At 43.4% G+C, this 26,193-nt stretch overlaps 2 protein-coding genes across 4 annotated transcripts; one reads left to right on the plus strand and one right to left on the minus strand.

Annotated features, from left to right (window-relative positions):
- The first annotated feature begins 490 nt into the window (after nucleotides 1-490).
- On the plus strand, nucleotides 491-7,987 carry mpnd (MPN domain containing). Of its 2 annotated transcripts, none has more exons than XM_021317603.2 (13): nucleotides 491-782; nucleotides 1,226-1,428; nucleotides 1,506-1,727; nucleotides 2,603-2,702; nucleotides 2,785-2,830; nucleotides 2,967-3,063; nucleotides 3,154-3,226; nucleotides 3,305-3,381; nucleotides 4,143-4,311; nucleotides 6,531-6,601; nucleotides 6,720-6,809; nucleotides 6,905-6,997; nucleotides 7,075-7,987. In XM_021317603.2, exons 1-13 carry the CDS (start codon nucleotides 779-781, stop codon nucleotides 7,159-7,161), a joined length of 1,332 nt encoding a protein of 443 aa, XP_021173278.2. In that variant the 5' UTR covers nucleotides 491-778; the 3' UTR covers nucleotides 7,162-7,987. The 2 variants fall into 2 exon arrangements, with proteins under 2 accessions (XP_021173278.2, XP_012720269.2); XM_012864815.3 differs by having other exon boundaries at nucleotides 493-782; nucleotides 2,785-2,863.
- Nucleotides 7,988-9,242: 1,255 nt separating this feature from the next.
- Nucleotides 9,243-24,645, minus strand: sh3gl1b (SH3-domain GRB2-like 1b). Of its 2 annotated transcripts, XM_036141316.1 has the most exons (10): nucleotides 24,240-24,645; nucleotides 20,416-20,484; nucleotides 19,471-19,543; nucleotides 19,236-19,379; nucleotides 18,800-18,933; nucleotides 18,539-18,697; nucleotides 16,675-16,778; nucleotides 16,361-16,494; nucleotides 15,794-15,844; nucleotides 9,243-11,902 (listed from the first exon to the last, which is right to left on the minus strand). In XM_036141316.1, exons 1-10 carry the CDS (start codon nucleotides 24,282-24,284, stop codon nucleotides 11,709-11,711), a joined length of 1,107 nt encoding a protein of 368 aa, XP_035997209.1. In that variant the 5' UTR covers nucleotides 24,285-24,645; the 3' UTR covers nucleotides 9,243-11,708. The 2 variants fall into 2 exon arrangements, with proteins under 2 accessions (XP_035997209.1, XP_035997210.1); XM_036141317.1 differs by lacking the exon at nucleotides 15,794-15,844 and having other exon boundaries at nucleotides 24,240-24,641.
- Nucleotides 24,646-26,193: the final 1,548 nt, after the last annotated feature.

The following is a 26,193-nucleotide window of genomic DNA, read 5'->3' on the forward strand; positions in this document are numbered from 1 at the left end:
AAGGGGGGGAAATGAAGACCGCTGTGACCAGCAGGTGGGGCTAAAATGTGAAGCGGACCCCCCGGATGGGGAGGACCCGCCGCTGGAGGTTTGCTGCCCCCCGCTGGCCGCTTCCCGTTAATCCTGCTTCTTTTTCGGAAATAAAGAAGCTACATCTCACTGTTGAACTTGAGGGCGAAAAACACGAGTCGAGTTCATAATTTACCCCCACAAAAACAATTACGTAGCGCTACAGTAACTTATATGTTGGTAGAGAGAGCGGACCAGGACGCACTTTTTGAATCTGCTGGGGGGGAGAGAGAAAAAGAGAAAACAGCGGCCGCTTCACATGCGCCTGGCGACACTTTGGGGTTTTTCTTTCTTTCTTTCTCCCCTCCACAGGAAACCCAGATCTACCGCTAAATCTCTCCCTCTTTGCGCACTTTTCTCTCACTCATTCAGCTCCGCTCTCAGCAATGTGAACACAGAGAGGTAAACAATGGCTGCGCTGCGCGTCACGGCGGCCCGGCGGAACCAGGGGAGAGTGACAAGGACGGGGAGAGAGGGAGAAAGAAAGGGGAGGGGAGCTGACATTAAAGCAGCACAACAAGGAAACTACGCCGCCGAGCCAGACGCCTTCATTTTATGTTTTTTGAATAATAGCCGGAGCTAGTAGTGCGGCGAGGTGTCTGAGCCCCCGGCGAGCTCCAGCCGTCTGCTGTCCGGGGGAGAAAGCGGCTTTTTTATATTTGCGCCTTTAGGGGGGCACGGAGCTGGATTTATAGACGCTCTCGCAGACATGGGTGAGAAGAATGAAAGAAGAGCTTTTTAATTGTGATTCTGGGTGGAAATGATCGGAGCGGCGGCGGCGGCTGCGTGCGTACGTGCAGGCCTCTTTTCCTGTGGACACAGCCGTGTCCTGTAATGGGAGGTGGGGAGGATAAAAGCCAGCACAGATTAGCTGCAATTAATAATAATAATAATAAAAAGGCCAATTTAGATCCTATTCCGATAAACAGCGACGCTTTAGCTGGGCTGGAGGCTGCAGCCAGCAGTGATGCAGGCTGCCATTACTGAGGTCATGCTCATTACAACAATGGATCAGTCCTCATGGTCTAACTTTGAGGTGGTAGGGTCTACCATAGGAGCTGTTAAATGAATAAATAAATAAAAGTATTCTTGCTTTACAAGTGATGATGCTTGTTTGTGTTTTCACATTGTAACTGCTTTCTGTGTCTGTCCTCAGGATCTGAGCCACCCGGTTCCCCGCAGGTGGTGGAGGACGGAGGCGAGGAGGATGAGGAGGAGCTGAGTGGAGGCGAGGAGGCCGAGTTTCGCTCCAGCTCGGGCAGGGGCTCCCTGCTGACCCGCAGGGGCATCACCCTGAGAGTGCTGCTGAAGGACGGGCTGGTGGAGCCCGGGGACGGCGTGCTGGCCATCCACTACCTGGTAATAACACGCGGCACGGCTTCGGGGTTGGGGAACACCGCCTGGGGGTGCGATAAGACCCTCTGCCTCCTCCGCAGGGTAAGAACTTCGTCGGGGACCTGCTGAACGACGGGAAGATCCGATGGGTGGAGACGGGTCAGATCTTCAACTCGCCCAGCGCCTGGGCCACTCACTGCAAGCGTCTGGTGAACCCGGCCAAGAAGTCCGGCTGCGGCTGGGCGTCCGTGCGCTACCGGGGGCAGAAGCTGGCCCAGTACAAGACCACCTGGCTGCACAAGTACCAACCCAGCGCAGACCTGGTGAGGAGAGGCCCGCGGTCCCCCCAGACGTTAAAGTTAACATATGAAGCAAATGTCACAATCCACATTTGGGTTTAAGTGTTTTCTAAACAGGTTTACACAGAGAATTAAAGCGTATGCCGTTTTTAAAAGCTTTTTAAGGGTAGAGTCCAGGAAATATGCGATAGAAGCAAATCTCGCTACGGATGCGGACACATCTGTAGCGACAGGACAGATCCTCCATTATACTTAAAGCACACGTCTCCGGTGAAAGTCCCTGTAGAGTTTAGCAATCTCCACATGCTTAACTTTTGTGATGGTAGGACAAAAAAAGAAAAAAAAACTTTTTTCCTGGCCTCAATCCCTAGCAACTATTTACTATGTAGATACCACCTGTCCATATAAATCTAGGAGCTCAAACTAATGGATATCTGTCCATCTTTAGCATCTCGTGTGTAAATCACCAGCAAAACAGTCACGGGTTACTGAATAGAAGTTCCTAGAAATTATGACCACCCTTAAAAAAGTAAAGTATAAGTGAAAAATACCTTGGTTAATATGAATCTAAAGGGATTGTTGGAAGCACCAACAGGTGATATTGTTAAAAACTATATTTCCTTAACATGTTTTGTATTTTCCTGCCACTAAATCAAGGCACCAAAAGTAATGGTGGCAGTTTTCTTCCAGCAACATCGTGCCACCTGCCTACCAGGTTCATCTATTTAAGGCTTTTTACGCGTTTTTGCTTTTTGCTTTTAGACGGAAAACTCAAGTTTTAGGAGACGGGGGGGGGTAAAGAAGCAGTGCAGGGAACGGCACATTGTCAGCGAGCACAAACGAGACATTTTGTGACGGGTCCACTCACCCGTTTTGCGGTGTATTTCTGACGCCGGCAGAGCATGGTGAGTGAAGAAGACGACGACGAGGACGAGGAGGAAGGGAAGGCGGCGGTGCAGGCGGACGAGAAGAACAAGAACAACAAACCCGGCTTACACGGTCTCTTGCCCTCTCCTCTCTTCTCCCGTCTCATCTGAACGCATTAATCGCTGTTAACGCTCCCTCCTCCGCTGTCTTACAGACGTAATGGTTTCCCGTCGAGCTGACAGAGAGAGGATCCCCGTCAGGTATTGCACCTTAGGCACCAGGGATGCAGCCAGGTACTGCCCTGCCCTACTGTGGTATTTTCACCCATCTATTTAATTAATTTTTCTTGCTCTCGCGTTGGATCACAATGTGACGCGCACTTTGCGACATCCTCAGAGATCCCCACACGCTGGTGGAGCTGTCTGCGTTCTCAGCCATCAACAGGTTCCAGCCGTTCAACGTGGCCGTCTCCAGTAACGTCCTGCTGCTAATGGTGAGCATTCAGAGCCTCGTGTAGCTGCGCATTTGCATATCGGTGGAACTTTAAAGGAGCAAACAAAGATGTTTGTTTGCATTTCTCAAGGATTTCCACTGTCACCTGACCACCAGCGAGGTGGTGGGGTACCTCGGAGGGCGATGGGACACGAACACGCAGCGTAAGTGCCACATTAACACGGGAATAAATAACAACACTTTGCCGTCATCTGCATAAACGGCGTCTCTGTGTTTTTTAGTGCTGACGGTGCTGAGGGCTTTCCCCTGTCGGACCAGGCTGGCAGACAGAGATACCGCCTCCGCCGTTGAAGAGGAGGTGGGGCATCAATGTGCAGCTCAGCTGTTAATGCAGCGTTTTGTTAATTCGCAGAACAGAAAAATGCCAAAAAGTTAAAATAAAAATAAAAATGTTTGAGCTAGAGTTGGTTGATAAATCAATTTAGTTCGGTTTAATCGATTAATTCGAATTTACAATTTTTTAAGTTTAAATTTTTGGAAAATCTGGATTTTATTTTCCCAATACACTCATTGGGCTTCCATTAAGACAATAGACAGCAATGCTGAATATATGTTTAGGAAAATATGTTGTCAAAATTTTGTAAAATAGGAAACTTTTCTTTTTTACAGTAGTGTGCAGCACTTTTAAGTTAATTATGGTAAATTTAATACATGTTAGTTTGAAGTTACACAGGGGAAGTGAAGCCTGTTCTTCGCTCATTGTGTAATATCACTAGCAGCAAACATTTAGTTATATTTTCATTGCTTACAGATGAAATGCTTGACATAAAAGCACATTTTCAAACATAATTTCTTTAATTTCTTGTTGTGAAATGATAAGGAACAATAAAAAACAAATCGATTAATCGGATTTGGTATAGTAAAATCTTTTATTTTTAAGCCATATAGCCCTGTCCTGGTTGGAGCCTGTAGAAATTGTTAGAATTCCCAGAAAGAGAAAATAAATGTTTGCAGTTTTGCACATTTTTGTAAGTTTACAGAGTTGAAAGTCAGTTTAGAGTCTGCAGGCTTACCGGGTGTCGTCATGTTCATAAGTAAGATGTCCGCTTTTGCCTTCAGATCTGTCAGAACCTGTTCATGCGCGGGTTGTCGTTGGTGGGCTGGTACCACAGTCACCCGCGGGGTCCGGCCCTGCCGTCGCTGCAGGACATCGACTCCCAGATGGATCACCAGCTGAGGCTGCAGGGCTCCAACAACGGCTTCCAGCCCTGTCTGGGCGTCATCTGTGGTAAGGAACGCTTTTAGAAACGGCGTAGGTCAATGCTGGCATGACGGCTCGTTGGTCTGATTTAACAGTAGGTACGCTGCAGTGCTTGCTGAGTGTGTTCCCTAATCTGACAGTTGAATGGGGGAAAAAAACGAATCCACTGAATATAAAGCGCAGAAACAAGGAAGAAATGACTGAACAAGTGGCGGATAAACCGTGTGCATAGTGGGCAGTTTATTATTATGGCAGAAAAAAACGAGATCCTGAATAAAAGCGAGCAAAATGAGCTTCCTCCTTCCTGGGGTCGGGCGCTCCATCATCCGCAGGGAGCTGCAAATAGGGCCACTGCTTCTCCACATCGAAAAGAATGAGCAGAGGTGGTTTGGGCTTTTGATCCGGATGCCTCCTGGACACTTCCCTTCTGAGGTTTTCCTCAGCGCCTCCCACTGACAGGAGACCCCGGGGCAGACCCAGAACAGAACCCACTGGAGGGACTTTATATCCCCTCCGACCTGGAAAAACCTTAGGATCCCCCAGAATGAGCTGGAGGATGTTGCCGGGTAAAAGGATGTCCGGGGTTCCCTCATGGACATCAATATATGTACTCAAATTAGAAGTTAGATTTTTGTTTTACTTCAGTGTGAGACTTTACTTCTGCACTGTAAGCTACTTTAATGTTAAAGCCTTTAATCGACTTTACCAGCTGTGTCAACTTTTTTTTGTCGTAAATAATAGCAGGAAATACTATTATTCTACAAATTTCAGTTACGTTTTCCACATTTGAGACCAGATATTCACAGACATCATATAACAAAAAAATTAAACAAAAAAACCCAAAACATTTTTGTGTCATTGACTGGAAATAAAAAGGCTATCTTTCCTGGTTGAGGTTGGCTAAAATTACCAAAATTATTTTATTTTTTTAAATGCCAGAATAATGCGAGGGAAAATTTTATTCCAGAGATGACCATGTTGTGACATCGGCAAACCGACACCAGAACAAGAGCAAAAGACTTTGTGAAGGTGAGGGCCGTCCACAGCGAAACGAGTCCTGCACCGACCTGGGCTCATGGTCCACCCAGAGAGGAGGCGATTACTCCAAAAGCAACAGAAAAACTACAGAGTACAGTTTGCAGATATATTTTATTATCTGAGATGTTCTGTGGACGGATGAAACTAAAGTTGAAGTGGTTGGCCAAAAATGAGCTATGTCGCGTTTAGAGAGGAAGAGTGGAGCTTTCAGAGTCGGAGAACACCATCCTGACTGAAGCACAGGGGTGGTCGCCTCGTGGGCCGTTTTTTTTTTCATTTTCAGGGGTTGATGAACTTCATAAAATAGATGACACGATGAGGAAAGAACGTTATTATGGCCGCAACTCAGGACAGCCGCCCCAAAGTTAAAACCTCTGAATTAGCTACAGAGTGGTTTGAGGTCAAAGGTCAATGTTTTTGGCGGTCCTGTCACAAAGAGCTGTGGGAAGAGCTAAAAAGTGTTTAGACTTAGACAACTTTATTTGTCATTTTGTATGCACAAAGTGCGTACAGAACGAAATTTCGTTTGCATACTGCTTAAAAAATCACAGTAAATTGCACTAAATTTCAGGATAATGATGCAGCAGCAATTTATGAAAACAATTGAAATGTAAACAATGTAAAACAATGTAAACAATGCATGGGAAATAGACAGTGTGCGATTCCCGGTGTCCAGGAGAGTATTATTTAAAACCGTGCAATATGCGACTGTGGTGCAGAGTCCATTTTGTGGCTTCAGCAGTTCAGCAGTCTGAAGCATATGCGCATATGCTTTAATTTTACCAAATATTAAAGAAATGGATGTAAACGTTTGAATTTGAACAAAGTAATTTGAAAGAAAAAAAAATCATTATTGTGGGATTTAGTAATATAAATAAATAGTTTGAGTGACATTTGCTGACCTAAAGCTGGAAATATTGAGTCTGAGTGAGTGAAAGTAGAGGTTTCTTTTTATACAGTGTATGGAAACATCGGGTTTCGACTCCAACTGCTGGTAGAAAGGTTTCCAGTAAAGGCCGGTGATTAATTTAGCAGCAAAGCAAGGATTGAAAGTTTGTTCATTCTCATTTAAACATCAAAAAAACTCTCTGTATTCCAGCTAAATTAGAAAGTTGTGTCTTAACGGGACATCTAGTTTTCAAATCAGTAACAACAGGTAGTTTCAGTGACATCGTTGCTTTTTTTTGGGTTTTGCCTTTTTTTTCCAGGTCCATATTACCACGGAAACCAAGGCGTGGCATCCACGATAACGCCGTTCTGGGTCGTCCCGCCACCTGAGGTCAGAAACTAACTTTTCACTTCTCACCTTCTTGTTTTGTGGTTTGCCCTGTGAGTCTAGCTGTGTTCATTCAGGCAACGCTCATGTTTCTCAACGTGGATTTCCCTCCTGTTTGTAGCAACGGCCTAATGACTACGGCATCCCTGTGGCTGTGGAAGTCACTTATGTGCAGGACAACTTTCTCACCAGCGACGTTCTCAATGAGATGGTACTGATGGCGCAGACCTATGGAATCAGATTTGACCGCAGTATGATCAATCTTTAGGTAGTCAGGGTTAAAGACGATTCGTTCTTCTTCCACAGATGCTTCTGGTCGATTACTACAGGACGGCGCCTGATCTGGTCCAGTTTAACCAGTACTGGTGTCCTGACACGACCATGCTGGACAAGATAAAGGTAGGGTCACGTGTCTGCCGCTCGTTCATGTATCCACGTACGCGCTCGCTGCTGCAGTAACACGCCTGTCCCCGCAGGGCTCTCTGAGTTGCCACGCCCCCAAAGACCAGGCCTACTCACAGATCTTGGAGCACGTCTACAGCCAGCTGGGCAACACGCACTGATATCGGCTCTGCCGTTTCAAACACCTTGACCGACCGACGCAGCTGAAGTGCCCCTTGAATGATGTCGCGCTCGAGTGCCGGTTTTCATATATAGCATTAAACACACTTCCGGTACTGGGCGGGGTGCTAGATACGTGCAACTAGCTGCTCCTTGTGCTTGTACTGTATTTTACGAGGAGAGAAACACAAATCTAAGCAAACACAGTCCCATTTAAAAAAAAAAATAAAAAAAAAAAGATCCTAGTGTTTAACTGGACGCTACGTGGGCGGTGGAAGACCTGCAGCTTTTCAAACACGGACCTCTGTACCCGTCTGGGACTTTATCTGAACGCCTGCTCAGATATCGACACACACGGATGACTAACACTGTTAAATGTCTTGTTTTGCCTTTATACACTCAATCTATGCGGATAGTAGTTGCGGGTAAGCAGCGAACATTAGTCTAAAACATACACCATGGGCCTAAGCACTGGTGTCTGCAGTACCCTGCAGTAGATCCGTTTGTCCTCCTAAAGTCCCATTTATGGCTTGTGGTGCGAGTGCACCCACTAGTTCAGTGAAACAGATGTGCGTGTGTGCGTGTGTGTGTGTGTGTGTGTTGACCGCGCTGTGTCGTGTCGTGAACGTGCCCATCTGCTGTCAGGTTGTGTGGAACATAAGCCGTCTTTGTTAGGACAGATATTCGCTTCCCCTTGAACTGTACTGTATTTATTACTAACTGTGGACTGTGTGGTTTACATGTGAGCGGACAGAGCTATGCCTTAAGACTGCTGATTGGTGACCCACTAAGTATTAAAATGTACACACTGGAACCATTTAAACATGACTTACTGTTTGTTCACTTTGTATATAAATATGGTTATTGGCCCCCTGAGAGAGAGAGAGAGAGGGCATTCTCGTTCACCTTCTCATGCCTTGTCACAGTGCTACTGAAAAACTCTGCATTTCATTGGGTTTCTATTGGCTTGGCCAACATAAAGCACTGCATAATTAAGAAGTAGAGGGAAAAGTAAACCTAGATTTCATAGTTGTTTTTTTTTTCAGCTAAAAGTCTAAAACTTTGGCTTGTATTTACATTCAGCCGCCTGATGCCACTTAAAACCCAGTGCAACCAACTGGCTTTATAGCTCCCACAATTACTGAACAGAGTCTAACTGTGTGCAATTTATTGTCAGTATAAATCCACGTTATCTGTGGAGGTCTCGGAGGTTTCCTAGAGAACATCGGTCGGCATTATAAAGAGCAAGGAGCACAGCAGACGGGTCAGGGAGGGACCTGTACTGCGGTTCAGAGAAAATGGAGAGTATAGAACAACTGTAAGCCTACCAAGGCATGGCCGCCCATCTTCTAAACTCACAGGCCTGGCAGGAAGAGCATTATTCAGAGAAACCGCCCTGAGGCTGTGGAGGGGTTGTAGTGATCTGGAATCTGTTGATAGGAGAACCGTTAGTCTGGGATCTATGGGAGAGCAGCGAGAAGAAAGTTGTAGTAAAATTCCCACGAGCAGTTTACCACAAGCCAGGAAGGGGATTAAGGGACACCGCAAACGTGCAAGAAGGCGTTCTTTTCTGAAACATGGTGTCAGCGTCATGCTGTGGGGATGCACAGCCATGAAAAACATCAGAAGTGGGGAAAGAGTTGATGGGAAGAGGAATACAGTCAGAGCTACAATAGATTGGTTTAGATTATACTCCGGTGTCAAAATGATCCGTCCTTTTTGACGTAGCTTGGGCTATTTTGCACAGATCAGGTAAAAATGTCCGCCTCTAGATGTGCAAACCTGGCAGACAGACCCCAACAAAACCGCAGCTCTAGTTGCAAAAGATGGCTGGACTAAGTATTGAGTCAGGGTAGAATACCAGGACAGGTTGTACTTTTTAGCTTTTTATTCAGTAAAACCTCCTTACAGTCATTTTCCAGCTCCCAACAGCGTTTTGTTGATCAGTAAAAGCAACTCTGGAAACATTGAGCTAAGGTTTGTAGCACAGCAAGACAATACTGTTTAAGGTATGTGAACTGAAATAATTTGATATCTTCCTGTTTTTTTGTGCTCTAGACTTGATTGAAACATTTAAAACACATTTCCGTTTTTTCTCTTTTATTTTCTGTAAGAAGTTGGTAAACAGGACATAAGCAGGAAGCACATACAAATATTGTGGTGATAAAAAACAAACAAAATATTGCAGTTAAATTCTGTACGCATACCAAAAAAAAAAAAAAAAGTAAATTAAGTCTAACGTACATACATACAAGGTGTAATATAGGTCTACATGCAAAGATTATTTGAAATGTTTTAAGGTCTTATATAAAAATAACTAGAAATTCATAGCAATTTATTGCAGTTTTAAGGAGAACGTAAGACTAGTTAAACAGATATGTAGCCCTTTAAGAAAAGAAGGAAGTGTGAATAAAATAAAGATTTGAATCTAATTATAAAAAAAGAAGAAGGAAAACAGTTTTCATGGATCGTTTCATGAAATCTTTGATCACTCTGAACATGTGCAGGAAACTGCCTGTAGTGTCATCAGTGTGTAGAACACACACACACGGGTGTAATAACACAGAAAAGTGCCGATGGATAGAAATAAAAACAATACAATTCTTTACAAATTTTTCAGTAAACGGGTTAGATTTGGTTGCTCTCAGTCCCTCTTTTGTTTTCCATAGGCACTAAAACATGCATGTTGGACTCCCGGCTAATAACCACAGCACCTTTCATGCCCGTTAGCCTTGAACTGCACTTTGAGACGCGGCGCGGTCAGAGGTGTAAACGTATCGGATGAGGACCACACGCACAGAGATGGAAGAGTCAGAGCGAATGAAAGGGAGGAAAATAAAACACTACATGATTTTAAAAAAAGCACAGAACTGACATTCATAGTTATAACACCACAGACAACCATGACAATTTAAAGGTAAAATTGTTTGGTAACAATTACGATCCATATTCATCCAGATGGACAACAGTTTAGAAGAAGAAAAAATAATATATATCACGCTTCCCTCGATGTTTTCCCTTTTAAACTTTCCTCCGTCTCTCACACTGAGCTGCGCCTGTAGGGCTCAGACTCCACCTGTGGATATTTGGACGGTTCAGAACCGGAAGCCAGCCCTGTCTGAACAGTCCCGCCCCGAGACAACAACACAAATCCTTCAAGTCCAATTCATGGTGAACGTGCAGAAATTACAGGTTCAGACTGTAAGCAGATTCACATTCTCTGAGACACGAGGCCCCGGCGGCGAGAGCGGGACAGTTAGTGGTGAATGTGTGAAAGACCGGCTCGCTGCCAGCAGCGACGTCTGTTCAGGCACTGCATGGAGTTACTGGTGCAGGGCTCCAAAAGGCTATTTAAAAAAAAAAAAAGACAAGCTGAACATGCTACAATAAAAAGGTAACAAACTACAGGAACTTATGGCTGTGTTATAGGACCATTAGCGGAACAAAAGGTCTACACTCAGGTAATATGTTTCTATTGCATTTTACTCTTTTTTTTGGCTCTGCCTCCTCGGTTAAACGGACTGACAAAAAGGTGCAACGTCAGCTTTTACCTTTGGGTCACTGTGTGTAATGGCAGACGACGTCGGTGACATGTTTTAATCTCAGCTGAAGAGCAAGGTGCCGTTACATTGCCTCGCATGGGACGTAAGCAGTCGGACTCCTGAAAACTGTGAAGGTATGGGAGCGGAAACACTGAAAGTGAAGGTAGCTACCGTCAGACCCGTTGGCTGCTGAAGCCACCGTGGAACAAAAAAGTAAAGGCAAAACTTCAAAACAGTCCAAATCAGATTGTTTTTGCATGCATATTATATATATATATATATATATATATATATATATATATATATATATATATATATATATATATATATATATATATATATATATATATATATATTGTAATACAGGTATTACAACTATTTATTCACATGTAATTTCAATTTAGTGGAGATGAAAGTAATTCTGGGTCTTGCCAGAAGGTGGCATCGCGGTTAGCGCTGCAGCACTCTGAGGGAACTATTTTGTTTTGAACTGATACTACCCAGGTTCACACGGATTGGCTGTGAGGTCTGAGGTGGCGTCTTTAATGCAGAACAGAGCTACTCTATTTAACGCTAGGTGGATCGCCGTCCTGAGCCATTCAGACTGCAGTTTACACAAAAGGCCGGCGAGGATCTGGCAACCCACTTATGGCAACGAAGGGGACTGAAAATCTATTTTCTCTCATCAGTTTGTGATGAAAAACGGCGTTGCTCACTTATCTGTCAACAGTTAGCTCCCAAGGAAATGTGTTTTACTGTCAGGTGAAAGATAAAAATGCTTTGTCTCAGTCCTAGTCTGGATGGTTTTGATATTTCTGAGGAAAAGCTTCGTATACGCTTTGATATCACATCCAGATCTTGTGTTTACAAAAAAAAAAGTGCCCGCTCCTGGTGGTTGACGACGAGGCTCACTGTGAAAATGAAACCTTTGTAGAGTGTCTCGTATCTTCACTTCTCGTCTCCCCACCAATGTTTACGCCTCTCGGCTCCACCGCAGAGCTTTTGTTTTAGTGTGGCAGCGGGACGAGGACCTCCACGTAGTTGAGGGGGAAGAATCCCGACTGGCCGTTCAGCATGCCCTCGTACCAGTTTTCGTCGATTTGGTTGGTCAGGATGATGATGTCGCCTTCGTGGAAGCCCAGCTCCCCCTCGTTCTCCGGCTCAAAGTCGTACAGGGCCTTACAGCTCGGCTGCTCTGGGGCTGATGAGATCAAGGGGGGGGGAAAAAAAAAAGGAAGAGTGAGAACAACAGAGGAAAAAGCTGACAGAGTTCCAGTTAGATGTGACTCAAGTCACACGGCACATCCTCAGCATGACGTTTACATCTTTGATGTTAGTGCAACATCTTCCCAGCTTTCAAACACGTTACGGAGATCTGGCAGGAAGACTCCCGGACCATAAACATTCCTGAAAACCAGATTGATGTAGAACCGCCGTCCTGGCCCCGTTCTTCCCCTTCTCTCTCTGCCTCTGTGACCTCACGCCGCTCAGCAGTGATTTACACACAGACAAACTAGGCTTTTTTCTGCAGCCAAACAATTTCTCATTGTATCAAGTTCACGCAACACACTGCCGGGCAGGCTAGAGACGGGCAGAGCTCTGCTCACTCATTCTTATTTACTCAATACAGTATCAGTTCGCCGGGGCGGAAAAATAACACTCGATACAAGGGAATGCAGCGGCTCCCCCGCCAGTGTAAGAGGCGGCTCGGCTAATAGCTTTAAAACAAAAACTTATTTAATGTGAGGTGAGCAACACAGTTAGTGGGATCAACTTGGAAGAAATTCATCAATTCTTAGAAATCTGAGTAATGACCCTAAAAGAGAGACGGTTCATTCACACTAAGACGTGACCAATAATCTGGCTGCATGCAAGTCACTACATAGCAATCCCGCCAAGTCAGCCTTTGCTTTGTATAAAACGGAAAAACTAAAGGTGTAATCTTGCAAATACGTCTAACCTGTAACACGATTAAAACATGCACTTCTGAATCACCCATCAGATCCAAAATCAATTATCATCTGACATTACTGGCATCCTTCTTGGCTAGTGGGAGTTCACTACATCAGGAAGTGATTCAACTGTAATACTGTTGCTGGAAATTGGAAGGAAAAGATTAGCTTTACAATCTTTTTATCTTTACAATTACACAATATCCCCACCTCACTCTGTGAGCGTCAACATCTCAGCTAATGAAGGCGGACAGCAGGTACAGCATGGAGGGAGGTGTCCCTCCCACTGGTCAGATGTATTTCCAGCATGAGTCTGAGAGCCTCGCTCTTAAAACATAACATGCTACCATGTATTGCCTTGTGATTGTGATATCGCCCACTCTGATGTTTAAACTGTCGCTTCATGCTTGCTCAGCATGAGGGATCGCTGCAAAGCCATGGATAATGCAGACGACTCTCTCTGTAGCTCTACAGTTCTCCAGGAGTGAATGCTGCTTGTCAAGACTTTGATGAAATCAACTGGTTCCCTTAGATAGGAAATGTTTAGACCAATCTGTATAATCTGGCCCAACCTGTATAATCTGATTTAATCTGATTTTGGAAAGTACCACCAGATGACATGTTTCATGAATTGGCGCTATATAAATAAAATTTTATTGAATAGAATATGACAGCTGCCAGTCTATGAGACATTGTGCTGCTCTAATGGACAAAATGCCAGGCTAAGACCAGCGTTTTAAAATCCAAGGTCCTGTGTTGCTGCTGTTTCTAAAATATCCCCAGAAGTAAATGTAGATATTTGCAAAATTGCTTAAAGTTTCCCCGTCAATGGACAGCATGCGTACAGCAGAGTGAGTGGTCTGATTGCTCAACTTTGCCTTCTTTGTTGTGTTGACGTAGAAGAAACAAGAAAGCTACGCGTCATGTGCTTCTTGCAAACATGGGTGCATTCACACCAGCCCTGTTTAGTCCGCTTTGGTTCGTCTGCTCAGAAAGTTCGGTTCGTTTGGGGAGGTGTGAATGCACAATCGGACCAAAAAAAGTGAACTCGGCTCCGTCTCAAAACTTAGGTCTCGGCTCGGTTGAACTCCAAAAGCAGGAAGCGGACTACAGCGCAGGGCAATCTGGGTAAATACAATAGTATTTACTCCTTCTCATATGGCCACAGCGCCACCACAGGCGAGGGGTTGAACAGGTTGGTCATAAGGTTTGGTTCGTTTGGCAAAGTGCAGTGTGAAAGCAAACTGCACCAGCAGAAAATCAGCAATTTGGTCCTACCAGACTTTTCGGTGGTAAAACTTGAGTCTGATTCTTAAAGTAATAATAATTAAGGCGAGAAGTCATACGTTCTTTGCCCTACATCAAGGAGACAAGGAGCTAAAACAGCAAGAGTTAGGGTTAAAGGGTGAGATAGCTTATCTTAGCTTTTTGAAACCCCACTGTTCTCAGCAGTATGTTATAAAACACAACAGAGCTAAAAAACTGCTCCCAGAAAACAGGGAAGTGAAACTATATTTGCATCACTGCAATGTTTCTTTATCTTTATTATTATTTATTATCGGCATTTCAGGGTGTGCGATATTACAATCTCAAACACTGCTGGATGCATTTGAGTGATAACATTTCAGGCACCATGCAATCACACTCTGCTTACTAATAATGTCATTTTTTTGCAGACTTTCACTATCCTCACCTGATCTAGAGCTTGGTGACCAAGATGCTAAAGCTCCAAGAGTTGACTGGACTCCTATCACCAGTTTTGTAAAGCCCAGAGCTGCCTATTTTAGCCGCGTCCAAATTTTCCTTAAAAAATACAATTAACCTTCTATATTCTGCAAGAATAGTAAAACAAAACAATGATTTTTCTCAGAAACAGCCCAAAGTTACAAATATAATCGCTCTATGTGCTGCCAAAACTTTCCGTGCAACAAATAAACCCAACTCTAAAAATTACAGGAGACAGAAAGCTGAGTTTTCAATCAGTTTTCTGTTCTTTGGACACAAGTTTTGCATTTTTAAAAACATCCACTTCAACGGGCTCCATTTAAACTAACAGCTGCATCCAACTTTTGGGGAAAGAGTTAGGAGTTGGATTGTTAAACCTTTCAACCATTAGCTGTAGCTGTAGAGCAGCCGTTGCATCGTAAATGATCAACATGTATATTAGCACCAGAGGCGGTTTCACACTGTGTGTGTGTGTGTGGGCGTGTGTGTGTGTTGCGCAGCTATGTAGTTAAACAGGACGTCACCATATTTCAGAACACAGACATAATTACAGGGTTGACAATTTCAAATATCTTTAGAGTCTTGTGTTACATTTGGCACAATGAGGCACTAGTAACTGTAAACATCAGTCAGGGTGTCATTTCAGAATACTAACAGTTCCTAATCCAGCTTGTTGCGGGACATATTTAGACTTGTCAAAAAGACAAAACAGAGCAACTTTGTTGTAAACAATGAACTGAAGCCTGCCCTCATTTAAAAGTAGGAGCCTGAAGGAGCAGCCATCAACACTCCACAGATAGGAAACTGTTTATTTTGTGCTTCCCAACTTCATTTTTAAACAACTCGCTGATACTGAAAATAGGCATTTAACGCAGTAATAACTTTCATAGCAAAGCACTTATGTCAGGTGGTAAAAATAAATAAATATAAATAATAATAAGGGTATCAGCTCCGGCAAATATTCAGATGCTAGGACTGGATTAGAAACCCAGAACCTATACTTTAGATACAAAACTAAACAGCAGCAGAACATTTAGAAGATATATCTGGTAGATTTTAACAGTTGTTTTTTTTCCTGAAAAACCCTAAAATCATACAGAGACATATGTTGAAAATCCAGATTTAAAATTGAAAGAACAATAAGTGCAGACAACTAGGTTTATAAAGCGGCAATTTAAAAAAAAAAATCATAGTTTGTGGGACTCTAGTTTGTTGTTCAAAGGACAGGATGTGGGGTGAAAGCAAAACCGCACACTTGTTAGACAAGATGCAGAACACACACAGCACTGATGAGAAGCATCTACTTCCTGAAAACCTTATCAGAGTGTTGTTCGTTTGCACACACACACACACACGTACACACACAAGCAGGGGATCATTCCAAGGCCACAACTTGGACAAAGCTGGTGACTCACACAATCCTGGTTTCCGAAAGGACAATGTTGCAAAGAGAAAGGACGGCTGTGCTGAAGTCATAGGAAAGAGGTACAAGGTCAGTGGGCGAAAGGCCAGCCAGATAGCAGGGCGGGACGCGCACGCACCAGCCTCTCACAGTGACATAGACCGACAGCTAAGTGATGTCATTTCAACATCTAAAAAGTCAAACATTCATAAAAGCCTCCGTCGGGCTACAGGGGGAAAAAGTGCTGGAGGAATTTCTCCATTGTCTTTCGACTTCATGGCGCTTATTAGCTGCAGTTGTTGAGCAATCATGCTGGCAACGTACCGGGTGTTTTTGCAAGATTTCAGAGGAGTTTCTTACAGGCACATCGCTCTGGCTCAGCTCATCTTTTTTTTAGATCATGGTAAAAGCTGCATGCCTCCTTATTGGAGGGACTCTGGTAAGGCAGATCTAAAGGATCTAACTGCTCGCGTTTCACTGAGGTTTTGAAACGTGAAGCAGTCGAGGGGATCAATAAGCCTTTTCTTTCTTTCTTTGTGTCAAATAGTTTGAAACAGATTTTTTTTTATCTGCGTCTTACCCGAGTTGCGTGAAGGAGGCGGCGCCATTGAGGTTGAGTAACCCCCGTTGGAGTGGTTGTTGTCTCCAAAGTCAAAAATGGGTTTGGGTTTAGGTGTGTACTCTCGTCTTGGTCGCGACTGAGCTTCTGTCATCCTGTTTAAAAAAAAAAAAAAAAGACATTAGAAAAAAAAACAGCCTTGCAAACAAATGAACTTAAGCTGACTCATTTGCAGAATTGGAGCAGTTCAGAGCAGGGACCGCTTCACAGTCACATGAAGAAAAAAAAGAGCAGTTCTGTGTTTGCGTATGTGTAGATTTGATTTCTGCACCGACCTGTCGCGTAGTTTGTCAGAAAGCTCCTCCAGCACCTGCACGGCCTGTTTGTGGTACTGCAGCTGCGACTCGACGAGAGACGAAAGCTGGCTCACCTGCTCGATCTGCACAAACACACACACACGCCATACAACATGTAGATTCCTGTTGCCGTGCTCACGTTTCTGCTTCAGGAATCAATGGACCAAACATGCATGCAACACGTACCGATAAGCCTTAGAAAACACTTTCTTCCCACATGGTGTACTAACTTAGTCAGAAGACACAGGCAAATGGAAAGCTGAGATTATCTTGCAAAGCTATTTTTTTTATTGTGGTATTTTTTTTTTCTTTGCATAAAAAGAAGTGTTTGTGTAAGAATTGCTTTAAACCAGCATATTTAGAGTCAAAGCCAAGTTGAAACGGCGGTCTCAGGATTATTTCCATTCATAGGAGGAGCTCTGGGCCTGGAGAGCAACATTCAGCTAATGTTAAGGCTGTCAGTAATGTTTTTTTTTTCTTTCTTCCATTTAATGCAAACTGTTTAGTTATTAGCTGTAGGAAAAATGTGTCTCAGTTTTGAAGAACTACAGACCAGCATCATTTTTAAACAAACAAGAACGTTAATACATTGTAAGACATTCCCTCTGCCCGGCTGAAATCAAGTGGAAATAAGAGTCTCGCACTAAATTTGACTCTCAATTCCTGTTATTGGTGCGTTTTGTTTATGATTTTACGTGAAACACAGCCATAGTGGCAGGAATAACGTTTGAGCAGGTCAGATTTCTACAACAGGAAAAAAAAACAGGAGCAGCCGTGGCGAGTAAAACGGTGGAGGAAAAAGCAGCGCAGATAGCGCCCTATGGAGACTCTAGTTACAGAAATATAACTAAACCTTCCCACAGCTCCATTTGGACCGGATCTTTAAATGGAAAGTCTGCAGCCTGCAGGATGTTCTGCTCAGGACCGAAAAGGCAAAAATATGTGCATGGCTGACATCTAACCAAAGAAACCTCTAGAGGTGAGATATTGGTTCTCTAATGACACAAGGTTTTGTTTGGATGCTTGATCTTTATTTTGGGTTAACAATATATTTAAATTTGTTTATTTATTGCTTAGATTTCTTTCATTGCATTGAAAAAAAACAAAACACAGTTGCTTGTTCTGTATTTTAAACTGTGAAAGTGACATTAAAAAACTCATAGAAAGTCTCAAAATAACCTAAACTACAAGCGAGGATGTTTATACAACAAAATACCGTATACCTCTGTATTTTGTATTAATGATGATAAAGGATGGATCTGCCCCAAGTCAGTATCAGAATACTAAAGTAGAGGTTAGATGTAGTGGCATATTTCACTGCACTTTAAAGCTGCTGAGTTGTGAAGCATAGAGATCGCACTGACTTTGTGATTTTTAACGTTGTATCAGATTAAGTCTCGACAAAAGTCCAGTCTTAAAGCACAATGATTGGGACACTTGAAACCAAAAAAAAAAAAATGCTTTAAATACAGCATGCCACCAGCCTTTACTTTGAAAACGAACCCTTGCCATTGTCGTGGCATTGCATGACAGGAACAAACAAGATCACAAATTAAGTACTAAATGCTGCTTCTCTCCAGTACCAGTGCCTCCAAGAGCTGGACGGCTGTGTGTAATTGACTTTTATAGATATAATTAACAGACGTTTTGTTTGCCCTGTGGGTGTGAATGTGTTTTGCAAAGCCACATAAAGCAGAACAGGGGAGAGAGAAATCCAACCTTCCAGAGTAGCGAATGATTTAATAACAGTAAGGTTTGGAGCTTCAACAGCAGGATAACGCGTCAATAACTACGTCAGTGTGACGCGGATGTTTGAACGCAACACAGAAAGGTTAGAGCTTACGTCAGTCTCCAGCAGGTTGTACATGCTGGTCTCAGCCACTTCCTTTGACTCATGAAACTTCTCCAGGGCCTGCCGGACTTCCTCATCTGGGATCTTGCCCTGGCGCTTCTTCTTGTAGTCGTAATCCAGCCGACGGCCTTCCAGCTTCTTCAGATGGTGCTGAAGATGGGGGGGGGGGGATTGTAGTTACAGCTTAGTTACCCGTGTGTGACTCTCTGAAGAGGCTTTTTCAAAACAGCATTTTAAGGAGCATGCACATACCTGGATCTCTCGAAGGTCCTTGTCACACAGGCTTTGTAACGGGTCAATAAAGTTCTGTTTCACATCGATGTCTAGAGAGTCTTTCACTTCTGCTAACCGCCTCATGGCTTCTCCTACGTCTACCAGAGCAGCGCCTGGATCACACGGACGTTTGACATTCAGTCACAATCTGCACCGTTATACGACAAAACAGGAAGCCCGTCGCTCTCAGGTCGCGCTTTAATGTGCACAAATGTAATAAAATAGTAATGAAATAGCTAGAACAGACAAAGAGAACCTCATAGGGACTGCATGAGTATTTTGGGCTGCAACCCATAAACGAGCATTTAATGAACCGGACACATGCACACAAGCACTTGTACTTGGCACAGCGAGGAAGTTCTAATTGAAAACACCGGCGTTCGCAACAGAAGACACAAACATCCATCTAGCTCACCAAAGTTAGTGTCCTCTCCCAGATCCCGTCCGTACTTGGCCATACACTCTCCGAGCAGCCCCTCGGCCTGAGGGTAGCCCGGGTTCTTCACCTGACCGCGGATCTTGGACATGGTGTTCAACATGGACAGCTTGGCCCGCGATGCTGTAAAGGCAAGGTGAGGAAGGAAAACGACCGTCAGGAGCGTCACAAACACGTAGACGATGCACTAACGCCGGCGGTCTGCTTCTCTCACCTGGGTTGGGCTGAAGGTACTCCGATGTTTTGGAGATCACCTCCGCGACCGCCTTGCTGGTCACGTCCACTTTCTGCAGAGCACAGCAGGTAAGAGTTCGCCTCCGTTACTTATCAAATGCAATAAAACAAGGAAACAAATCGAGCAGCTTTACTTTTATATATTTAAATGCTAGTAATACTTCTGTAAATTTTGCAGCGATACACGACCCCCAAAAGTTGTTCTCTTTCTAAGCAGCTGCTTTTTTTTTCTTTTTTAGAGCATAGCTCACCAGGAAAAAAGATCACCAAAAGTTTCCGCCCGTTTCCCCATTATTATGTCTCTAACGCGCTTGTTGCGTCTGGCCAAACATTTAAGAGCCAGAGGTTACCGGCAGAGGAGCCGCGTCTCCACGAGCGAAGCAGAAAACGCAGACAGGTTCTGGCTCAACTTTATTTTTAATTGAACATTTGAAACGCTAAGGTTTCAGTCCAGTTGTGCTTAAAGAATTTCCTACTGCCTCTAAAGCCAAACAGTCTTTGACAATCATTTTGTGAAAACATTTGCAAAGAGTTTTTCTCATAAAAAAAACATAATCAGTCAATTCAAAGTAGAGCTGTTCAATATGGACCCAAAATAATATCTCAATATTTTTAGGCTGAATCCAGATATTTATCTTGATATGTTTTTTTCTTTTCATAAGGTAATTATAAAAAGGCATCTCTGAATCTAAGCTTTATCCCAAATGTCTCACTGGTAATTTTTTTTAACCAACAGCTAGAGATAAATATGAAAGAAGGAAAGAAAAATAACCTTCTGGAAAAACTAAAAGTATAATTTCCACATAGACCGTCTCAATATAAACGATATAGCACTTTTATTATAAATCTGGATATATTTCCCAGGCCTAATTGAAAGAAAACGTGTGCTTGTGAACTGCAGCTCGGGCTCTGTTGCGCGTCGTACCCGTTCCAGGTCTCTGAAGTCATCATCCAGTTTGGTTCCTTCTGCTCCGCCAACTTTCTCACTAACCATCTAGAGGGGGAGACACAGAAGGACAGAAAGGAAGAGCGACAGGACAGAAGGGATGAGAAGGCACAAAACAGAGTGCAGGTTGAGTAATACTTCTCCTGTGGCTTTGATCTGACAGAAAATAAACGAGACAAAAACGGAAGTGCATTACGAATATGCAAATGTCGGCCTAGCGGTATTTGCATCCGTGAAACACAGCTTCACGTGCGCGCTATCTTTGATCAGCGGATCAAACCTCATGAAACTGACAAGATGCCTCATGAAAAAGAAAGAAGGAAAAGATCTCTGACCAGTTGACTTTGGTACTTTAATCTCAAACAGGTTATCTTTGAAAGCAGACAGGAGGGAAAAAAAACTCGCACACCTCTCTCCAGTTAAAACGCTATAAAACATCCATAGATTCTAATTTTTTGCATTAAAAGAAAACTTTCATAACTCGTTATAGTTATCCAGATTAAAGCCTCGGCTAAAGAGGACTCTGTGTCTTGAATTTCCGCCGACGTTTCGGGGTCTTTTGTTTCAGTAAACTTCAAACCTGGTCCAGCCAAAACCCAGCTTGTGTTTTGCTTCGCCTTCTGCTGTAAAGCTACGTCACAACACGCTTTAAAGCGGCGCGAAACAACACAAAAAGCGCCGTGCCTTTGACAACGCCAGAGTTAACATCCAAATTTCCTCTCCGGCAGGAAACAATTCAAGCTGTTCAAATACTAAAGCCAAGCTGAGGCTGGGAACAGGAACCGCGACCCTGAACAACACCTGTACTCGGCACAGTGTGGTTTGTGCTTTCTATAACGCTAGAGTAAAAGGTAAAATAAAACAAAACAAAAACACACGCCCATGCTGGCAATACAGCTTCCAAAACGCACCGCACAACCAAAGCTTCTTTCGTGAAGAACATGTTTTCATTAAGATGTGAAATGCAATATTTCCTGATGGTAGCTAGAGCTCATGTTCCGCTTAATTATTTTTTTTTATTTATCTTTTAAAGAGAGGGAAGCAGCAGGCAGGTTTGGTCGTGTCCTTCAGGGCCTACAGTGGGCGGCCTCCGTTTGAGATTGTCGTTTTAAACACCTTTGACCTTGCATTTAGATATTGTAAAGATTTTTCCTGTAACAGGAGTGCTTTATTTTGATTTCTTCAGTCCACAGGCAGCTGGGGCCAGGAGGCCGTGGAGGGACGGCGGCCAGGAGCGAAGCTGCAGGGGAAAGTCTGTGAAATGATTACTTCCACGCACGCAGAAGTCATGCGTTGCAGCTCAAGAGCGTCCGCCAACCCCTGTCTCTCTGTTTTGGTGTGAACAAATCCAAAAGCTACAAAACCAGATAAGATAGACACAGGAATCCTTTTCATCTGCGCATCTGCGTAGCACCTAAACACTTCTCCGCTATCTCCAAGCTTTGATCGGGGCTCTTGCTTCTTCCGCTGACAAAGACTGCAGAAGCTCATTTACAATGGAGCGCCAGCTCAAGAGATCAGGGAGGAAACCCAAAAAAACACTTTCAGTGGTTTAAAGCTCAGGAACGGCAAACGTCTGAAATAACTGCGGGGCGCACTCTTGCTAACCATGTTAAATCTGCAGAAACTAGCAGCAGGCGCTCAGTAATGGGCGTGAAACAGAGACGAGCTCTGGCGAATGCAGCACCGGAGAAAACGGGAGGTCAGGAGGAAATGACGAGGCGAGCGCGTGTTGAAAGGGCCAGACACCCAGCAGCACTTTCCACTCGTTGTCGTCGCGGCGTTTATCGCCCGCTGTGGAACCAGGTCGCCCTCAGCGAGGCCTCCGCTTTCAGCCGGGACCGGGACCATGGACGGGGGCTGTTGTTCCGTAACGAACAAACCTCATCACCGCGCCCCGGCATTGGCACCATGCCCTCACCCTACAACCTGCACCTGTAAGGGCGATGAGAAGTCCTGCCAACCAAATCCCAAATCCGACCTTTAATCTAGACAGATCCTCTGAGATTGAACCGTGTTTTAGCTCTCGGTATGAACTCCACATGACAACAGAAAGAATAAATACAGCACTTGTGCTTTTTGTCGCATCTTAAACCCGAGAACTGGTTGGAGATAATTCACGGAAACGAGGCATCAGTAACATCTTCATTCCAGTCGACGGCAGAACCATCAAACCTGAAATGTCATAACGTGGAGCACCTTTCACAACTCCTAACATCTGCTCGCCCATAACCGTACGACAAGACTTTTGTGACGAAGGTGATTCTCTTTCAAGTATTAAAACGCAGAACAAAACAATAACACAAAGCCTGTCTTCAATAATGTACCCTCCAGCACGCTTTAATGCAGGGGTGTCAAACTCACATCCTCGAGGGTCGGTGTCCTGCAACTTGTAGACGTGTCCCCTGCCCAGACCTGAATCAAATGGCTAAACTACCTCACCGGCATGCAGTGAGTCAGGTGTGTTAAAGCAGGACACCGCTGCTTTAATGTATAGCTACGATTTCACATCACAGATAACCTTGTTGCCCATTTCCCTGTCTTTCTTTCTTAGAACTTACAACCAGAAATAAATTCACAGAAGCATTTCAGGTTTGGCATTTTTTTTTTTTTAAAAAGCACCGCTGAAACAGCAACAGAAAGAGGGACAGAAAACAAAAACAACAACATGTGAGCAAAGTTAGATTTCCAGCCAACTTCCTGCATTCCTCCCGTGAATAAAATCCCAGCTATGTGGAGTCCTGTTGCCCCGAGTGGAGTTTTTGGCAAGAAAAGCCGCTGCAATGCAGCGAAAGAAAAGTGGGGAAGCACACTCTGTGCAGCCTCCTCTCCCTGCATCCATCCCCTTGGGTCAACCCTCCAGCGGTTGATCTACTTTCTCTCTCTTTTCTTTATTTTACTGCTGATAATGTTTCACCCCACAGCCGCATGCATTGTAAATCAGGCTAGTTTTTTTTTTTTTTTTTTTCCATTTACTACAGGAATCTGGGTTTGTTCCTGACAGGAAGCTGGGAGAGAAACCAAATGTTTTTCCTGCTTAGATCAGCAGGGGTAGGAAGAGAAGAAGAAGAAGAAGAAAAAAACAGTAAATCTTTTTAAACAGTCTCCTCCCATGACTGGAAGAGATGCCCCCGAATTAAAAACATTCACACTAAAGCTGAGACAAGCGGTAGATTTTCATACATAGGGCAGAGGTATGAAAGGGTTTTTCCCCCCATCAGATGTGGTAAACATGATAAAAAAAAAAAGCCAGCTGAAAAATGCCTATTTGATTTTCATAATTCTGTGAGAATGTTTTGCTCCCTACAAAGCAGTCATAAAAAAAAACACTTCCACGAATCCACCCGGCCAGTTGCACTCCTCTTTTTTTTTTCTTCCTCGCCGTGTTGTTTTCTTTTCTGTACTAAAAAAAACTACACGGCTCTTCGTTCATCTACATAATCTAAACTGATTTGTTGCATTTTCTTCAAATCAGTTTACAGGACGGGCGCCGCGGTTAACGCGTTATTACCCAGTTAGTTACGTCCAAGGGAAGCATGAGGGACCGCTGTCAGTTTTACAGCCACTGATAAAAAAAATTTAATTAATTAATTAAAACATACGGAGAGCAAACTAAAAGCAATGTCAACCTTTCACACACACTGACATGTTGTCAAAAAAAAAAAAAAACAGCTGACGTTATGCAAACGAAGCGGCGTTAGTTAGCTTGACTCTGCGCGTTAGCTCAGGGTGCTACACGCAGCTAGCTAGCTGCTAACGGTTACCGTGAGGGGGAGAAAAGAAAAAAAAAAAGTTTTGCAAACCTGACTGGCTTTATAAAACTGCTTCTTCAAACCCGCCACAGACATGTTGGAACCCGACTGTCCTCTGCTCGTGTGCTGTCGGACGTGTAAAACAGGTCACGGTGTAGGGAAAAAAAAAAGTTAACGTTACAGTTTGGCAGAAAACGGGCCAGCGTAAAAAAAAAAAAAAAAAAGCCAAAGATTCGAGGAGGGGGGGGGGATCATAGGTCTGCTCAGCCGTCACTCCAAGTCGGGACACGCCGACTGACCACGTCCACAGCGACAGAGCGAGTCCTCCCAGTGTCACAGATAGCGGAGCAAAAAATGATGAAAATGCAAAGTAACCCGATAGCCTGCTCTGAACTCACAGTCTACTTTTAGTTATCCTCCAAATCTCTGTGAAACACTGAAAATGCTTATTTAACCGAGCAAACGGCGGTGACGCAATTTTTTGGTAAATTAAACCACACTGCCCCCTGCTGGGTAGAACAAGCTATCATCTCAACTGTAGCTGCAGAAAAAAGCGCTTTAAATTGAAAAACTTTAAATTAATTAATACCTACCACAACTATCACTACCACTAACTACTACTACTACTACTACTAATAATAACAATAATAATAATATATTGTTTGTGTTTGAAATTGTAGCAGTGGTGTAAGTTTAATTTATTTATTTATTATTTATTTAATTTTATTTATTTGTTAAAATTTAATATTTTTAAACAGAAAAAATTACAATAATTGTACTATAATCTATTCATACTATAGTATAAGAGTTGTGTATAAAAATTATTTTAAATGTAAATGTTGTTTTAAAAATATTTGTTGTTCTCAACCTAGGAATAGATTTTGTATATAACAACAGCAACAACAACAATAATAGTAAACTATTATTATTATTATTATTATTATTATTATTATTATTATTATTATGCTGCATTGTTTGAACACGTTTTAGACTCTTCAGTGACATTCTGACTAGTGATTCAGGAGAATGTTCTGTTCTAGTTAAGCTGGATCTGACTGTAGCTCATGAAAGCATTGACCATTGAAGTTAGCTTGACAGGCCTACTGGGTAGGTATCAGGATCCGCGCTGGTCCTCACATCTCTGAACGTTTGTTTTCCGTGGCTGCTTGAAAGCATAGATCACCTACCACCTCTCTCATCTATTGCATGTCACAGGGTTCTGTGTTGGGACCTCAACTGTTTCTGCTTTAACTTCTCCCTCTTCAGTGCATTCTGAGTTCCTTTAAAGAAATTTTGGACTAGCCCAAGGGATGTTTAAGCCACAGTTGCGTATGTGTTTGGGATTGTATTAAAAACTGGATGTCTGGAAATGTTCTACAATAAAATGAAAAGAACCCTGAAAACATCACCTGTGCTCTGAATTCTCATGGCCATCTTTCATTGTATACTAAACCCTCTACTGGGGATCCTGGTGTATTTTGTGATCCGGCTATTACTCTTGAATTTCATGTTGGGTCTCTTGTTCAGTCTTGCTTTTATCATCTTAGGAATATTGCTAATCGAGACGTGATGAACTTGAAACTAATTTCATCACGTCTGGACGACTGCAATCTGCTTCTCACGTGTCCTAACAAAACCTCCTTGGATCGGCTACAAATACGAGTACTTCAAAATGCTTGGTTTAGGGTTATGATTACGTTTTCTAAACAAACGTCATACGGGTCACCCGGCTACTTTTCCAGCTTCACCAGCTGCCTGTCAATTCCAGAGTTGAACTCAGGATTTTGGTTTTGATTTTCAGGTGTTTACATGGACAAGCCAGCGAAATCATATGTGTGGCACTCTTGACTTTATATAGTTTATTCAGTACATACTTTTGCTGTGCAATAAATACATCCCAGTTTGTTTTATTCTGCATGGGATTTTGCAAATCTCATCTTTAGACACAAAGATCAGCCAACATCTATTCCCACAAATAGATGGCAGTAACAGTTTAGCTGTGAGA

This window comes from Fundulus heteroclitus, chromosome 9, assembly GCF_011125445.2.
Source record: "Fundulus heteroclitus isolate FHET01 chromosome 9, MU-UCD_Fhet_4.1, whole genome shotgun sequence".
Taxonomy (NCBI): Eukaryota; Metazoa; Chordata; class Actinopteri; order Cyprinodontiformes; family Fundulidae; genus Fundulus; species Fundulus heteroclitus.

Excerpts from the sequence above, each read along its gene's own strand:
- sh3gl1b (XM_036141316.1), bottom strand. The coding sequence starts at position 24,284 with ATGTCTGTGGCGGGTTTGAAGAAGCAGTTTTATAAAGCCAGTCAG. Across the intron at positions 18,934-19,235 it reads GGGAGAGGACACTAACTTTG|GCGCTGCTCTGGTAGACGTA; the intron begins GTGAGCTAGATG and ends CGTGTGATCCAG. Across the intron at positions 18,698-18,799 it reads AGGACCTTCGAGAGATCCAG|CACCATCTGAAGAAGCTGGA; the intron begins GTATGTGCATGC and ends CCCCATCTTCAG.
- mpnd (XM_012864815.3), top strand. Across the intron at positions 3,064-3,153 it reads GTAACGTCCTGCTGCTAATG|GATTTCCACTGTCACCTGAC; the intron begins GTGAGCATTCAG and ends GCATTTCTCAAG. Across the intron at positions 6,602-6,719 it reads GGGTCGTCCCGCCACCTGAG|CAACGGCCTAATGACTACGG; the intron begins GTCAGAAACTAA and ends TCCTGTTTGTAG.